The 16,829-nt window shown below is 51.7% G+C and overlaps 1 protein-coding gene and 2 long non-coding RNA genes across 4 annotated transcripts; all 3 read right to left on the bottom strand.

The window, feature by feature from the left end:
- Nucleotides 1–6,127: 6,127 nt before the first annotated feature.
- Nucleotides 6,128–6,860, bottom strand: LOC127029208 (uncharacterized). The gene is made up of 4 exons (XR_007768142.1): nucleotides 6,749–6,860; nucleotides 6,532–6,658; nucleotides 6,350–6,448; nucleotides 6,128–6,211 (listed from the first exon to the last, which is right to left on the bottom strand). It is a non-coding gene; the product is annotated as an uncharacterized LOC127029208 (long non-coding RNA).
- Nucleotides 6,861–10,700: 3,840 nt separating this feature from the next.
- Nucleotides 10,701–13,079, bottom strand: LOC127029210 (C-type lectin domain family 2 member A-like). The gene is given in 7 exon segments (XM_050914831.1): nucleotides 10,701–10,841; nucleotides 10,844–10,932; nucleotides 11,377–11,480; nucleotides 11,599–11,783; nucleotides 11,888–11,980; nucleotides 12,430–12,486; nucleotides 12,982–13,079. Coding segments are annotated over 7 exon segments (612 nt in total). The 5' UTR covers nucleotides 13,007–13,079; the 3' UTR covers nucleotides 10,701–10,782.
- Nucleotides 13,080–13,108: 29 nt separating this feature from the next.
- LOC127029211 (uncharacterized) lies at nucleotides 13,109–16,317 on the bottom strand. Of its 2 annotated transcripts, none has more exons than XR_007768143.1 (4): nucleotides 16,043–16,317; nucleotides 15,599–15,828; nucleotides 14,609–14,709; nucleotides 13,109–13,174 (listed from the first exon to the last, which is right to left on the bottom strand). It is a non-coding gene; the product is annotated as an uncharacterized LOC127029211 (long non-coding RNA). The 2 variants fall into 2 exon arrangements; XR_007768144.1 differs by having other exon boundaries at nucleotides 16,053–16,317.
- Nucleotides 16,318–16,829: the final 512 nt, after the last annotated feature.

Genomic DNA, 16,829 nt, shown 5'->3' with positions numbered 1-16,829 from the left:
TGGAGGGGTCTGTAAGAAATGCTTCTGAAAAACAGCTAAGTCCAGCTGCTGCTATCCTTTGGGTTGAGGGGACTCGTGGCTGGTTTTGGGCAGCTCCATCCCCAGGAGAGAAGGGATGGACCACTGGAGCGGACCAAGGCTTGGTTGGTTGGCAAAAGATGTTTCCGATGGGGGTCAGAGGGAGAAACCAACCTCCACCGCCTCCAGTTCAAGAGAAATCAGGGAACTGAGAGGTCTGTGAGGAAGGATGAGAAAGGAAACAGTGGGAACTGGGAGGAGATGCAGAGCTGCCTCAAAGCGATGCTGGTCCAGGGAGTGTGGAAGAAGGTGGCTCCTCTTTGAGCCCAATTTTTAGGGCAAAGATTGTGAGATCTGGGCATGTTTCTCCATCTCTTCCTGCAGCAGAAAGCAAGTGCTAGCTCTGCCCCAAGAACTGGATGGCATATGGGGAGAAGCGCTACTGGCTGGCTAAAAAGAGTTGGCTTGGAACAAGAGCAAGAAGGACTGTGAGGTGCGGAGAGCTCAAACGCTGATCATCCAGGACCTGGAAGAGACGGTAATGCAAAAAGCACAGGCGGCCAGGTCCTCCTGGGGTGTAAGTCACCCAGGTTTCCATCTAAACTGGGTTCACGTTGGGGTGGTTGGCTGTCCATCGTGTCCAAACCCCATGCACTGGTGTGTTATGGGAGGATTGGTCCCGCTGTCCTCTCTAACCCCCTTCCAGGATTTCATCTCCAACATCATGGAGGGAACCAACCACATCTGGATCGGGCTGCACTTACCCGTCAGTGCTCAGAACTGGACCTGGGTGGACGGGGCTCCTGTGGACCAGCTGATGTGAGTGCTGCCCAAGGAGATGCTCAGACACAGCTAGAGAGCTCCGGGGGGGGCTTTGGGAGATGGGAGGGAGCATTGTGGGGGGAGCTGCTTCATCTCCTGTCTCTCCATCAGGTTCAAAGTCTCGGGCAACATAGACTCGGAGAGCTGCAGGGTGGTGAAAGCCAACCAGATCAACCCAGAGACCTGCCAGGCAGAATTCAAGCGGATCTGCTTGAATTTACATTGAGATGTAAAGCGACGTGGGAAGGGTGGGGGGCAGCGCACGGAGACACCTTCATTTCGAGTCAAGCTGATGCAAAACCTGCACGGAAAAGCATCAAAAAAACCCTCAGCCTCTTGCTCCTTGGTAGAAAAGAGGAGAAAAGAAACAACAGCTTGGATGGAGTTGAGTTTCCTAGATGGCTTGATCAGTCACCCTTCTCTGCTAGTCTCCCCACCCTTTTAAACTTTTATCCCTGTTTTAAAATAAAGTAAAAACGAGTAGAAACCTGCAGAACTGCCTATAAAGCACCACAGGGCCCCACCACCCCTGGAAAGTGCTGGATGATGGGTGGCACCACTCACACCCAACTTTGCCAATTAAAAAGCTTGCTCAGGCCTCATGGCTCAGCCCATTTGCTACTGCCAAAATATCAGCGATGGATGAAAGAGCTCCGAAAGGATAACTAGCCCTGCCCTGACCTTCTCCTATAACGCAATCTCTTTCCGTCTCAGTTTCGCGAAGCTTTGTGCAATGGCTAAAACCCGTAATCATGGTGTAATCAACCTTCTGGACCCGTAAAAAGAGGAAGGGGTGTACCCCGTTAGCAAATGGGGGGTGTGTGTGTGCGATATTTAGCAGTAACTCCTAGCAAACCTCCACCACCAATATTGTATTCTTCCAGGGGATACGGGATGCTGAAAACCTCACTGTGCGGCCCCATTGGGTGGCAAAGAGCTTAATATCCAAGGAAAGAGCTCTCTTTGGATCACCTGTATTATGGATAAGCCTCAACAACAACAACAAAAAAAATCAGCTGATTTGGATTATTCCTGTAACTGGAGCATGAAGAAGCAGTTGTTGTATTTCAAGTTAAAGCATCTACTGGCGTGACAATAAATTCTAATTCTTAGATACTTACGCAGGGTGCATTGTTTCCCTTTTTCCTAAGGAAAACAGCAATACCAGCCACCCCATCACTATCTTCCAGCCAAGTTGACGATGAGGTTGCCTCATCCCACCCCGAGCAAAGGAGGAAGAGCATTTCTGATTGCTTTTTCTCTTTTTCCCTTGCTATTTCATGCAAAAAAATCTCACAGCTCACTTGATGGGTCACAAGCAATGCCAAAACTTGGGAACTGGAAGTACCAAGCCCCCCAAAAAGCACCCCAAACCTCCACTCCTGCAGCCACACGGACACAAAACGTGGGCAAAGGACAAAGCGATCTCACACCAGAGATGTCTTTTCTGCTGTGCCCCAAATTTTGGGCTTTCTGGCAGTGAATGGTAGTTTCTCAGTAGGGGCAACAACTCGTAATTTTGACCAAAAAGCATCCTGTGAGTGGATGCCGCAAAAAGCCACATCCTTTGCTACCTCGCAGAGCGGGAGGTGAGCAAGACGCTCCCAGGGACGGAAACTAGTACAGAGCTTCGTGTTTGTTGTTGTTTTTTTTTTCTCCCCAGCTCAAAGAGGAGATAAGAAGGTTCAAAGACAATATTTGGCTCTTCTTCAAAAGCCGGTGAGGGGGATGAGCCGGTGACCCGCTGCCACTTGGCACTGGGACCGTGCTGCAATGAGGGGAGCTGTCGTCTTCTCGGCATTCATGGGTGAGTGAAGGGATTTTGGAGACCGGGCTGGGGTGGCAGGAAAGGTGGAGGAGGGAGAGCTTGGAAGGTTTTCACCATCTTCTCCTCAAAGAGCATCACTCTGGGCAGAGTATTTCTCCAGCCCTTTCTTCGCCACCAGCCACGGCGACTTGTGCAACCCCTTCTCCATGAAAACCTTCTCCCAGTCATTGATTCCATCAAGTTTTTTTTTTGTCCTCTCCACCAGAAAGGAGACTTTTCTCCTCTCCACTCCTTTGCTCTGCCAGCCTCTTTGCTCCAGAGCAATATTTGAGGTGGAGAGGATGCAAAAGCAGCCCTGCACAGCCAACGTGAGCTCAAATATCGTAAAGAAACCTGAATGCGCTCTGATAAATCCATAACAACCAGCAAGGGTCATTTGTTCAGTCCATCCTTAGCAAGGAGGTGAGTTTGGCACTGCCCAAAAGATCCCTTGGGACTCAGCGGAGGAGAAAAAAATTGAAGGGGACACCTGGAAAATGTAAATATTGCTCAGTCCCTCCTTGTGCATCCAACGCTTCGTCCGTCTAAGTGAGGAGAGAGGTGTGAGCTGACCCAGGCGGGAAATACTCCCCCAGATTTCGGGCCCTAAATCCAGATTTTGGCAATAACTTGAAGGCATCCATGGGAAGTTTTTGCCTGTGATCTCTTTTCTCATCCCTCCCACCGCAGGTGCTGTTGCCACCTTCGCCGTAGCCCCGCTGCAGAACCCGGTTTGGGTTTCCCCCGGGGATAAAGCCGTCCTGCCTGTCTCCCTCCAGCTCCTCAACCCTGCCTGGGACTTCTACCATCTCAAATGGAGCTTCCTGACAGGGGATCGCCCCGTTTTGGTTTACACAACGGAAAGGTGCAACCAGACCCTTGCAATGTCCGGGCAACAGTGCCAACATAGGATGGAGGTGGGAGATTTCTACAAGCCAAGGGCAAATATCAGCTACAACGCCTCGCTGGTGCTCCAGGACGCCCGGCCGGACGATGCTGGGGTTTACCAGTTGACCGTGCAGGGTCTGGATGAGACACACACCACACAGGTCACTCTGATTTTGCAAGGTAATGATGGCTTTGGGGGGGGGGGGGTCCACCAAATCCCAAGAGATGGAGAGGAGTTACCAAACAGCAAGTTTGAAAAGCCCAGGAAAGGGTTTTTCTAGGGAGCAAGTGCTTGCTGAGCCTGCCCAAAATGCAAAAAATAATGATAATTTAAAAGAAAAACAGCTAGTCCTATTAAGACAAAAGCTCTACCGATTTACAGAGCCCTTATCTGCAAGGTGCTGTGGGATGGGATGATGCTTGGGGTGAAGCATGTGCAACATGCTGTGAGATGGGGCGATGCTTGGGGTGAAGCATGTGCAACGGGGAGGGCATGCTGTGAAGCATGTGCAACGTGCTGTGAGATGGGGATATCTGGGGTGCAGCATCGCCTCATCCTTGTCCCGTTCCTGCACTTGCATCCTGGTCTTTAAAACCTCTTTACAAATCCCTCCTTGCAAACAGAGAGCCTCTCCTTTCCACATGCAGGTACCTTCTCCCCGTTATTCCTCTCCAGCAACCCAGCCCATGCCCACCTCAACCAGACGGCGCTGCTCTCCTTCTCCCTGCGGATCCCCAGCTCGGGCTGGGACTTCATCCACATCACCTGGGAGCTCATCAGCAGCCCCAGGAACCGTCCCATCCTCACCTACACCCTGGATGGTTGCACAGGGGAAACCCAGAACTGGTGGGAGTGGAGCTGCAGCATCTCCCGGGAGGTGGACAGGACATACAGGCAGCGGGCAGGCATCCAACCAAACGGCAACCTGGCCCTCCGGAATGTGAGGGATGAGGATGCAGGGACCTACCTGGTGACGGTGCGAGCCCCGGAGGGGTTGGCTTGCGTGGCCGTCAACCTGTCCGTGAGCAGAGGTAACGGAGGGAAGGGGAAAAAACGCATGCTTAGACCCATTTAGAGGTGGGGAGAGGCTGGAGCGAAGGGGAGAAGCGGGCGCTAACAGGAGAGGAAAATGCAGGAATAGGGGAAAAAAGTGCTAAACCGTGGGATGAGAAGGAGCAAAAAATAGAACAGAGCAGAAAGGCCTGCTAGGAAAAAAAAAAAAAAAAAGGAAGCAACTTTTGCCCTGGCTTGGCTTTAATGCAGAACAGAAACATGGAGCTTCAGCAAAAGAAACTTGCCCAGGGGTTGTTCTTCAGGGGAAGCAAGAAAAAAACTTGCAAATTCAAAACCCCAAAGGCATAGTGAGCTGCAGCCATAGAAAGCTGGGTATCTGGGTTTTGGGTTTTTTTTTCACAGTTTTTTTTAAAAAGAGGTGTTGAGCGGCTACATCTCATCATGGACATGCAGAACGTGCCAAACCATTAACCTCTACAGCAGCAGGGAGTATTTTTGCAGCACCACAACCCACAAAAAGTTAGAGACCAGCCAAGCCGATAACAAGGCAGACCCTGCCATGAAGTCCCATTTCGCTACCAAAATCCTCATCTTTTCACCCATCCCTTGTACCTGTCTCCTGGTTTGCAGAAATGCTGGCGGAGGAGGGGCTGAGCACCCTCGGCATCATCTGGATGGCTGCTGCTGGCGCGGTGCTCTGCCTCCTGGCTCTCATCTTGGGAGAGGTGGGTGATAAAAAACCCCGAATCAGGTCAAACTTCCGTTAGTTTTCCCTGCAAAGCCAAAAACGCTTGGAGGCAATTAATTTACCACCCCCCCTCAAGGTTTCACTTCCCCTCCAATCCCCAAAGGTGGAAAAAGGGAGAGGAAACATGCTGATCAGCACAATTAATTTGGGGATGAGCATATAGAAGAGGGAATAGTGATCAGCATCCCCGGCATGCCTTCAAGGCTGGGGGGGTTTGCCCAGCGAAGACAGGGGACGCAATAAAACTGGGGCTGCGGGTGGGTTTGCAGCATGGCCGGTCCCCCCCCCCCATTCCCCAGGTGAGGAGGGACATGGGGACACATCGGGGTGAGCAGAGACAGACCCGTCATCCCTCTCGTCTCCCCCCCAGCACGTGTTTTGGCACGGTGACAAGCTGGAAGAGACCCCGGGTGGCCCCAACTTCCTCCTGGGGACAACTCTGGATGAAGAAGCCACCAAGGATGGAGGGAGCTGTGCAGAGGGCACCGAACCCCCACGGCTTGTTGCTTTGCCCGCAAATCAGACCATCATCTGCAACCTTAAACACTGAGCAAGAACTACTCATAATCATTAAAAACATATGGGTTTTGGAGCCATTTCTCCCTCAATTATTAGCTGGGTTCCCGATGCCGTCCGTCTGCACCCCCATTGCTTTTATCTACCCATCGCTGTGGTGAGACGCCTTGTGTTCCTTTTTTTTTTTTTGCACTTGAGAAGGTCCAACACTTTGAGGCCAAGGTGTGGAAGAGCTCCCAAAACATCCCACCGTTATTAATCTTACTAATTATACATTAAACAGCAGGAAGCCCTGCAAGGGACTCACCCCAATTTCCCCGCAACCGGTTGCTCTCCAGCCAAGAAAGTAATTGCCATAAAAAAATAACTAGATTTCAGCGCTCAGCCTCTGGTAGATCTAAAAGCAGACATGAGATCAGAGGTTCCTTTTTTAAGTTTCTCTCATTATTGGGAAGTAAAAGCAAGTGATTCTCTCAGATAGGGAACTGGAGTGGTTTTTTTTTGCTGACCAGCTCATGGTACTGAAATGAGTTACCTGAATCCCGTTGGATTTGCCCGGCCCTTGGCCTGTTGCTTGGGTTGCGTCCCCACCTCAGGGCTGACGGCTCGAATTCAACAGCTTCCCTTGATGACTCTGGGGTTAGAAAGGTGATTTGGGACAAATTTCTGCCTTTCCGAGACTTATCGAAAGATGGGTTACCCCAGCTTTGCACTTACCTGTTTTGAGCAGTTTCCAGCAGCCGTCTTCATCCCCAGCTTGGGTTCGTTTCCTTGAATTTGGGGTTTTATGCTGAAAGCAGAAAAACGCAGGCAGCTCCAGCGTGATGCCTCCGCCTGTAAGCACCTAAAGCAAGGGATTAACCAAGAGATCCAACTCTTAATAAGCCCGATCCCACCCTGAAAGCAAAATCCTACTTAGGAAGGTATGTTATACCTTGTCCTTTATTTTTTGGGGAGCATCGCTGGTTTTTTGTCACCTCCTTTCCCAGAGGGGATTTTTAACGCTGCATTTTGAGCATTCGCAGGAGCACAAATCCATGCAGATCTCCTGCAAATTTGCCTCTAGAAAGACCAAACAAGCCAGTTGTAATTTTTGTAGCTGAACGCAACAGGTTGCGTGCTTCCCGCATCACCAGCTCCGTTTTTCTCACCTCTCTGCAGTGGGATGGGAGCAGCACCGAGACCCAAAGAGCTGCTAGGAAACACCCCCAAAATTAACTGGCGCCCTGCAAATTGCAAGCACATCACATCCTTGCTCTTTGCTGCTGGTTAAAAGCAGGTTGGAAAGGAAAAAAAAAAAATATATTAGTCCATGCCAGCGACAGCACTGCTATGGAACTGGGAAGAGGAGGAGGCTGCCTTCTCTGATAGGAGAAGACCCTCAGGCACTTTCTTTTCTCGCCTCAAGCTGCTCCACACCTTAAAAAAAGCGCAGCTTTGCTTTCAGAAACAGCTTTTTGTGGGCTGCCACAGCAGGTGGAAGAGCAGAGTGAAGAGAGACACAACAGCCAGCACACAACAGCGAGCGTGGAGTTTCAGCTGTGACTCCAGACACAAACCCACCACCACTGCCTGTCTCTGAGCTCGCTTTTGCTCCGGGAGGGGGGGGGAAATCCTCTGCTGACCCAAAACTTATGCCACAACAGCAGGGACCAGCCGTGGCATTGACCACCATCTACGCCAAGCCAGATGTGCCACGGCGCTCAGCTCCCAGCAGCTGCGGGAAGCTTCCCGGTAAGTGAATTTGCTCGGTGCCATTGCATAGCGGGCGCTGGGCTCCTCCTGACCTCATGGGATTTCTGCTTGGTGATGGAGGGGGTTTGGAGGAGCTGGTGTCCCCAATGCTGCTGGACCCCTAACTCCTGCAGGAAAGCACAGGGAAGAAAGGATTTCCCCATGCCTTTTCCCCCAGGGCACCTCTGGGTGCAGCACTGGGAGGAGAGGAGCCGAGCTCCCAGCTCCAAGGCTTTGCAGGTTTGCTCGCTGCAGCTTCTCTGGACAAGCAAGCAGGAGCTTGCGGGTTTTCTCAGCTCTGTTGCTCCTGCAGACACTTGCAAGGTTTTCTCACTAAGCAGAACAACATGGGGGGACCCGCCTGCTGAAACCAAGGGTATTAAAAACAGCAGAGACCACAGAAGAGCTGCTTCCTCCCTCGCTCCCAGTACGGGTTTCTCTTGCAGGTCCTCAGTGGTACTGGGCGCTGCTGGGAGCTGGATGGGTCGGGACCGCAGTCCTGGCAGGCATCGTGCTGTGGCTGCTGCAGCGACACAGTGAGTGGCAGGGTCTGTCATCCAAAATAGTGAAAATCTCCCCAAATCCATCACATCCCGGCCCCTGCCTGGGCTGGAGCCGATTTCTCCCATATTTCTAGCAGGGAGCAGCTCCTGGGCAACTTCTGGCCCTGGCAGCAGCTATCCCCGCCGGGCAGGAGGGGGAAAGCTGCCAGCATGTCCCCCATGGACACGCACAGGTTGACTTATACATTTTTGGAGCCTGTCCTGATAGAGGTCCCTTTCTCCACACTGACTATGATTGCAAAGACCCCAGGGGTCCCCGTCCCCCCCCCCAGGAGTCCTGTCCCCAGGACAGGACAGCTTTGCACAGGGGTTTCACCCCAGCAGTTGCATCCTCCGGTCTCACAGCAGCACGATGCTGCAGGTCAAACCCATCCTCATTTCAGGTGGAAACGGCCCCATCCTGAGCCAGAGCACAGAGGCCCCCCCGGCCAGCACATGCTCCTGGGAAGCCTGCCTGACCAACACCAGCCGATGGGACATGCCGGAGTTCAAATGCTCCCTGAATTGTTTCCAGCGACAGCTGAGACAACGGCTGTGTGAGCAAGGAAGCCACCATGCAACGGGTACCGTGGCTCAGCATCACCCACAGCTTCGGGGCTGTGGATGGAGAGCCCACCCTGTTAGGGATGCCGGAGCGTTGTTGTCCCCTTTCCACATGGAAGGGGGACAACAAAGCCAGGAACATTGGGAAAGCGCCCCGAGACCCCCCCCCCAATCCTCCCAACTGCTGTCCTCATGCACATCACCCTCTCCCTGCACCACCCCATGCCCTCAACACCTTCCTCTGTTGCTCCTCTTGCTTTCCCTCCCACACCAGGAGAGATTTTTCCAGCATGGGTGCAGCCCACATTTCCCAAAAATGCACCCAGAGGGGCTCAAACAGCAGGAAAAGCCTCGAGGGTCCCAGGGGGGTTTGCAAGAGCCTGCTGCCCCCAGCTCTGCCCCTCGCCCCGTGGCACGCAGGGGGCCAGGGACCGCTCACACTCATCCTCTGCCGCAGGCACCTCGGCTTGCCGGCTCTGTCCCGCAGGCTGGCAGCCGTTCGCAGCTAAGTGCTACTGGGTTTCCACAAAAACCGAAGCCTGGCAGGTGGCGGCGGACAACTGTTCATACCAGCGATCTCAGCTGGTCATGCTGGAGAGCGTGGAGGAGAAGGTAAATAACTGCGGGGGAAAGGCTCGAGCATCGCCCCTGCATTTGGCTTTTTTAAGCTTTGCTTTCCACAAAAAGCCACACAACCTCCAGACTGTAGCTGACCTTTCCTTCCTGGCTTGCAAAGCACCTACGCCCATGCTGCCAGACAGGATTTCAGGAAAAACCCCAGAAACATGAGTTCAGAGGAGATTAAAGGAGAAGGGCAAAGCCACAGTGCCCCATACACGAGCTTCCAGGCTCCTCTATCACCCCAAAAAACGCTGCTCCCCTGCCCACCATCTCCAGACCACACTCCCATCTCTTTCAAAGCACCCACCGACCCTCTCCAGCCCCCAGTCTGCAGCGGGGATGTGCCAAGCTCATCCCAGACCAGATTCCCACTGGCAGGACCAGGTCTCCACCCCACATGATCGGCTCTAAGACTCCATCCTTCCTCTCCCAGGCATTCATCGGGGAGATGATCGGAAACACCTCCGGAGCCTGGCTGGGGCTGAGCATTGACCAGACGAGAGGGAAAGAGTGGACATGGTGGGATGGATCCCCTTTACAGGAAGCCTTGTGAGTGCCTCCCCGCTCCGGCTTGTGAGTGGGTTGCAATAACCACGTCCCATGGGAAATATTTCCCAGCCCAATGCTCACCACAGACCTGGCTCCTCCCAAAATCCCTCTGGATCCAGCAGCAATGCTTACAGGAGTTAATTAAACCAGAGCGACGTGGGTCCAGCCTCTGCAGCCTGGCTGCTAAACAAGGAGAGGAGAGGAAAAAGCAATTAAACCGTTATTCCTATTTTACACCCAAATGCAGAGGCAGGGAAATGTCAACCTGTTAAAAAGCAAGAAGACTGCCTCAGCGGTAATATTTTTCACGCAGGGGTGCTGTCGTAGCCGCAGTGACCCCAGTATACAGAAAAAAGGCAGTTTCTGATAGAGCTAATATTCTAGTATTTATTAGACCGAGTAGTACACACATGGGGGTGTGGGGAAGAGAAACAAGTTTTGGGGGAGCACAGGCTCCCCCAACAGAGGAGGCAAACGGGTGGGACATTGCCAGGCTCGCAGCCGAGCTGACAACTGCTGACCCGGTTCAGGTTTTGGGGGGGGGGGGGGGCTGTGGGAAAAACACCCTAGTGTGATAAAGACTGTTACTGGAAACACAGCGTCCAAGTGCACAACTCCATGCTGATGGCCATCACGGTGCTCTCTAGGTCTCCGGTGCAGGGTCCCACGAAGGCAGACGCTTGTGTCGCAATTCGGAGGGGTCAGCTGCACTCCCACATCTGCAGCGTTCCGTGGCACTGGATTTGCCAGAAAGAAGCCATCGAGATTTAAGCCAGAGGAAACAACACGAGGAACAACGGGACAAACTCTGTGCCGGGCAATTCACCAGGATGCCAAAACACCTCCCAGAGCAGCAGTTCGGTGGCTCCTTGCCGCGGCTGGGGTCTCCTCCCAAGCTCCCTTGTTGTGTAGTGTTAACAGCAGCTTGTGGTTGATCTCTTCTGCTGAGGGGGAAATTTCAGGTGAAATTCAGAAGGATTTCCGAATCCTTCTGAATCCCGCTGGGGCGCTTTTGCTGCAGACAGAGTATTTCATCTGGGAGCACCAGTCACTGCTGATCCCATCAACATCGATATAGGCACATTGTCCCTTGCCCCGGATGTCGAACCTGCACCAAACAGCAGAAGGAAAACTCAAAGGGAAGCAAACAGGTTGCTGTCAGCCGCAGGTTGGCAGCTGAGCATCTCCCACATAGGTTAACAGTGCTGCACGGAGCAGGGACCACCCTTCCCAGCAAACCACCCGCCCCATGCCGAACAAAAACTGCCTCCCACTCCACAAAGGAGGGAATATTTTCAGTTGCTTGGTCCCAGGGGGCTTCATTCCAGGGATGCCCTCGACCCCCTGCCAGCATCTGCATCACACAAATCCACAGACTGCGGTCCAAGTGCTTTAGCTCAAGCAAGAAGTGGTGTTTAATTACCCTCACCTTATTAAATTTGTGTGTGTATATATATATATGTGTGTGTGTGTGTGTGTCTTCTTGCATTCAATCCCTGACCCATCTCAGCCCAGGACATGGTCATGTTCTCCAGAAGAAGACAGGACGTACAGGTTGTTGAAGAGAGACCCGTTGAACCATTTCCACGGTCCAGAGCCTTCCCTTTGGAGACCAACCCAGTAGTGCAAGGACCTCCCATAGCGCAAGAGGAAAAGCTAGAGGGGGATAAAGCAAGCATCATATGTATCTTCTCGCTATGCCCTCCCATGGGAATCCCAAATCTGCTTCCCAAAAGCCATTGACACACCATTTACTCAGGAATCTCTCATTTACCAGCTCCTTCAGGGTGTCAATGGTGGCCAAATGGGCTCCAAGAGAAAAGCAAGCGATCTGACTCCTGTTCCAGTCCGCTTCATCCTCCACGAAGTAAAAGCACTTCTCCCTGTACCCGATCCCATCTTCCAGGCAGCTGGGAAGGACGGGAGAGGGGCAGGATGGATGGGACGGGCATTTCTTAGCTGGAAATAAGCAGAACATGTCCTGGTGACTTACGCTGGTGGGTTTTCTCCAGGGGAGGAGAAGACTTTGGTGGTGGTGGGCACCTCCATCCTCAGCCACTTACCCGCCAGCGCGATGATGGTGAGAAGCAACACTGCTACGACCACGGTGACCCCGACTGGGACCTTTTTATCTTTAATGCACTTCAGGCTAAAATCTGGGGACAAACTGTGTGGAAGAGGCACGGCCGCCAAACCCATGGCACAAAAAGCACCCCAAGCTCCCCGCAGCTCTCCTATTCCCCCCATGGGTGCCTTCAACACCTTTAAATACAGCCACAAAGCATGTGGGAGGGCCACAGTGGGGTGCAGGCTCAGTTCAGGGGGTGTACCCCAGTCCTTTCAGCAGCCTCCAAAGATTTTTAGGGCTGCCTGACCTCACTGCATCCTCTCCATCCCCCCTCAACCACAAGAGGTGAGCACCATCCCCCAGATCCACAGCCTGGGCTGCCCTGTGCCTCCTGCAGCTTGCAAACAGCTTTACCTTTCTTATATCCTCCTCCTCTCCCTCACCCCAGCTATTTTAACGAACTTTTACCCGCCCACATTACGCTAAGCCCAGCCACGACCTCCAAAACAACATCCCCAAAACAAGACCGGTGCTTACTGGCCCCTTCCTCTGCTCTCTGCTGCGATGGCATCATTACAGCAGTCAGGTCTTTGCCTGTACCAAAGCAAGAAGGCCATGCAAGTGAAGTGAGTTACCACTGATGTTCTGAAGTTATTCAGCAGGAAATGTCTGATCTTGGGTATTCTTCCAGGACAGTCAAGGGGGCAAAAAAAAAAAAAAAAAAAAAGGGGAGCATTTCCTTTATCTGGTTTATATGAATGGCAGGAGAGAAAACATGATTTCTGCCTTCAGAAAACCAAGACTTGCTTTTTTTTTTCCAAGCCAGCCTTCATTTTATTGGCTTCTGCCAGCTCTGTTTGCCCTGGAGAAGCATTGTCTCAATTACCTCCCCGCTTCTTCAACTGCAAGGTGTTTTCAGCTCCAATCCCCACTCCAGGACCCTCAGGTCACCCCACGTGGCGCTGGATGGCCCGTCAAACCCATCCGAGCCACGGCTCCCAGCCCAAAGCACAGAAACCACCCTCTCATCTCCCCATCGGATGCAGGGCAGCTCTTAAGCCTCTAGGAAAGGGGATGCCACTTACGTACCGGCATCATGAACAGCTTCTGCCATCTCTGGTGCCGCAGAGGGGACAGCAGCGGCCTCCGGGGACAAGTGCCTCCCTCAACTCCACCAGCAACAAGGTGAGCAGGGTCAAGAACACCGAGACCGCAGCACAGCGCAAGGGACCAGCTAGGTTCTTCTCCGTCCCAGGGCTTTGCCAGGATGCTCCTGTGGTCACTAAAATAAAAAGACAAAAAGCTCATAATCCCCCCAAAACCTCAGTGCTGCTCATCACAGCGCTTTTTTCTGAAATCTCTTATTTTCCTCAAAGCTCCTTTTCTCACGTCCCAGCTTGTGTTCACTCTGAGTTATTGCTTCTCACAGCCTCCCACGACAGCATGTTTTTCTATGCTGTTCTTGCAAACTGTTTTTCTAAATTCTTTTGGTTTTTGACCTTTCCCTGGATATGGCTGTTTCCCAAAGCAAAGCAAAACACTAACAGATTCAGTTCTCTCAGAAGCAAAACCAGTCCGCAGAAGCTCTTTACGGAACATTCACATTTACAAGAAATACCTCAAAGAAACAGAACAAGAAACTACCAATGCAAAATAGAACAACCTGCAGTCGCTGCTCCCAACAAGCCCTTGAAGTCACCAACACCTGCAGCTCCTCTAACAAAGAGCTTCTATATTTTCTAAAACTATATGTACACAACCCTGACATTGTACGTGCAGCTGGTGTTCCTGTTTAATATCAGCACTGTAAATATAAATTATGTTACCAGTACCTGCACTTTGGACCTTCCTCAATTTGCAGCAAATATTCTTCCAGGTAAGAACAACTTACACATGTTTGGAAAGAATCAAAAGGATTTTTTCCTTTTCCTCCCCAAACACTTGATTTTGAATAGGGTTTCACTGGCATAGCATTTTGCCACTGTCCCCAACACCCAAACCCAAATTACTCCTGCCCCAGGCCGCAGCTTGGTGCATTTTGGAGTAAAACAGCAGGAGATGGAGGAAGAGGAGGGGAAAACACACCAAGTGGGGAACAGAGAAACTTGAACAAACAAACAGAAACAGAAAAACAAACAAACAGAAAACGCTCCCAAATATACTGGGCTTGTGGGAAATAAAGGGCTTTTCTGTCCCAAAAAAGCATGTCAAAAATATTAACAGGCAAACATTGTTCTAGTTCATGGCCTTGGTAGCAGGAAACATTCCTGACCAGTGAAGCAATGTCTTTGCAAGTGGCACACAGAAATAAGTCAAAGGCGCTTTTGTCTAGAGCCCGAGGAGCGAGGAATCCATGCAGCAAACAGGACTGAATGCCTCGTGAATACTGCTGCAAAAAAAGAAAAATCCACCTTTGATCTGCAAAAAAACAAGGAAAAATCCACCTTTTATCTGCAGGGGTATCCTATGCAACAGGGGACACAGCGAGGTGTCGCTGCAAGGAGACACCCTGGGGTCAACCAGGACCCCAAATTGGGACCCACAGCCTGGGTTGAGCTCGAGTCCCAGGGGAGAAGGGAGCAGAGTGCTGAGGGGGAAGATGCTAGAGGGTGAAAAAAAAAAAAACAAACCTGTCCCCAAATGAAGTTCGGGGGTTCCCACCTGCGGGGCTTTGCGAGGCAGGCCCAGCGCCCATCTCTGCAGGCTCCCAACTCACCCGCCGCATGCTCAAAGGAAAATGGGCTTTTCCACGCCAGCTTCCCAGTCCGAACTCATGGAGAAAGCGCTGCTGAACTTGGGATTTCCAGCTTCCAGGAGCTGCAGGGAGAGGACAAATAAGTTCCCACTAAACCACCAACTTCCACTGCGCGTTTTTTCCTGTGGTAGAGGAAAAAACTGCAGATTTCCCCCCTCCGTGCCCCCAGCCTCCATCCAGATGAGGGATTTAAACACACACAGGATGCTCTCTGCTCCCGAACCCCAAGTTTATCCCCTACCTATAATACTGGAGCAAGAATCCAGCTAATTGGAAACAGAAGCGTCTAATAACTGACAGCAAGCAACTGCCAAAACCCACCCTTTCCACATTGTGGTAAACCGCTCCTCTGACCAGTACTGTTGCCTTAGGAACCTCCTTATCACTGTTGCCTTGTTTTTAAATTAATCTCACAGCCTCCGCCATCCCTCAAAGCCAGATGGGAGGATGAGGGAGTGGCTGCATCCCAAACCCCGGCCAGGCTCTGCCTGGACTTGCAGAATCAGAGCAAAGCTACAACCCACTGGTGCTTACAAGGCATCCCCAGGTTGGACGCTTTTGGGGGACAGCAGGAGCAAGTCACACCGCTGCTTAGATGCTATTAGCATCAAGAGTGGTTTCTCTGCTGTCTTTGCACCTAGTGTGATTGTTAGGGACCTGGAAAAGCTCACTCAGCTTTTCCATGACGTAATGCACTACATCAAGGGATGAGGCCAGACAAAGGCATGAGCTTAAGCAAAACTAACAAATGATTTCAGTAAGTCATTGTACAGTTTCCCCGGTTAAGAATTCCTCTTGCCCTTGGATTTGGCACAGCAATCTCTGGAATTGAGAATTAGGCTCACGTCTAAACTTGCTTCACTCAGGTTCAGCCCAAACATCCCACCACGCAACGCTCTCCTACCCTCTTTCCTTGGGGCTTTTACCCCTGGCTCACGCCCCATAACTCACCGCTTGGTCCAAGGGAAAGGCGTTGGGTGCAAATGTCTGGAAGCGCGCCAATTTCAGCACTCCCGGCTCCATTACCAACCGGCTCAAGGCTTTTCAGTCCACGCTGAGACACAGCATTGCCCCGGCGGTGGGCAGAAGTAGGTTGGCATCCTCAGATTGTCCTGCCCAGGGTGTCCTCGGGGTGGTGACAGGCTAAGAGTTTCTTGACAGTTCCGATCCTGTCTCGTCTCCTACAGAGAAATAGAGGGGGGGGGGGGGGATGTAAAGCTTTCTACGCATTCTCCAACCAAAAAAAATAAGCTAAACTGCAACGGTAGATCAGAAGGTGAAGGTTGCCTCGGAGCAGTCATGTGTGAAAAGAAAAACCAGAGGAAGTGCTCCACCCCCAGCACCATCAAAACAAGCTAGCTCAAAGCCAGTTTAATGATTTAAAGCAGTATTTACCACTGCTGACCTTCCTCTACTCCCTCCAGCAGGGAGGTCGGAGCTGCTCCAGCCTTTGTACTTGTCGTGGTTTAACCCCAGCCGGCAGCTAAGCACCACGCAGCCGCTCGCTCACTGCCCCCCCACCCCTGGGATGGGGGAGAGAATCAGGAAAAAAAAAAAAAAACAACCTCGTGAGTTGAGATAAAGACAGTTTAATAGGACAGAAAGGAATGAAAAATAATGATAATGATAATATGACAATAGTAATACTAAAAGAATTAAACTATACAAAACAAGCGGTGCACAATGCAATTGCTCCCCACTCGTTGACCGATGCCCAGTTAGTTCCCAAGCCGCAATCCTCCCTCCCAGCCAGCTCCCCCAGTTTATATACTGGGCATGATGTCATATGGTATGGAATAGCTCTTTGGCCAGTTTGGGTCAGCTGTCCTGGCTGTGTCCCCTCCCAGCTCCTTGTGCCCCTCCAGCCTTCCTTGCTGGGTGGGCCCGAGAAGCTGAAAAATCCTTGACTTAGTATAAACACTACTTAGCAACAACTAAAAATATCAGTGTGTTATCAACATTCTTTTCCTACTAAATCCAAAACACAGCACTGTACCAGCTACTAGGAAGAAAATTAACTCTGTCCTAGCCGAAACCAGGACAGTACCTCCATGTCCTCCAACCTAGGCGGAAAAAGCGGGGGTATGGAGGCAGAGACACATCTCCCCCCTTGCAGCTGCTTCCCCTCCTTTCCTCTCTCCCAGCTTTTTTGCACCGCCCTTAAATTAATCCAAAAAGGAGT

The sequence above is a fragment of the Gymnogyps californianus genome, unplaced genomic scaffold (genome assembly GCF_018139145.2).
Source record: "Gymnogyps californianus isolate 813 unplaced genomic scaffold, ASM1813914v2 HiC_scaffold_84, whole genome shotgun sequence".
Taxonomy (NCBI): domain Eukaryota; kingdom Metazoa; phylum Chordata; class Aves; order Accipitriformes; family Cathartidae; genus Gymnogyps; species Gymnogyps californianus.
The sequence above is the reverse complement of the archived record's forward strand: the minus strand, read 5'-3'. Positions and strand labels throughout refer to the sequence as shown.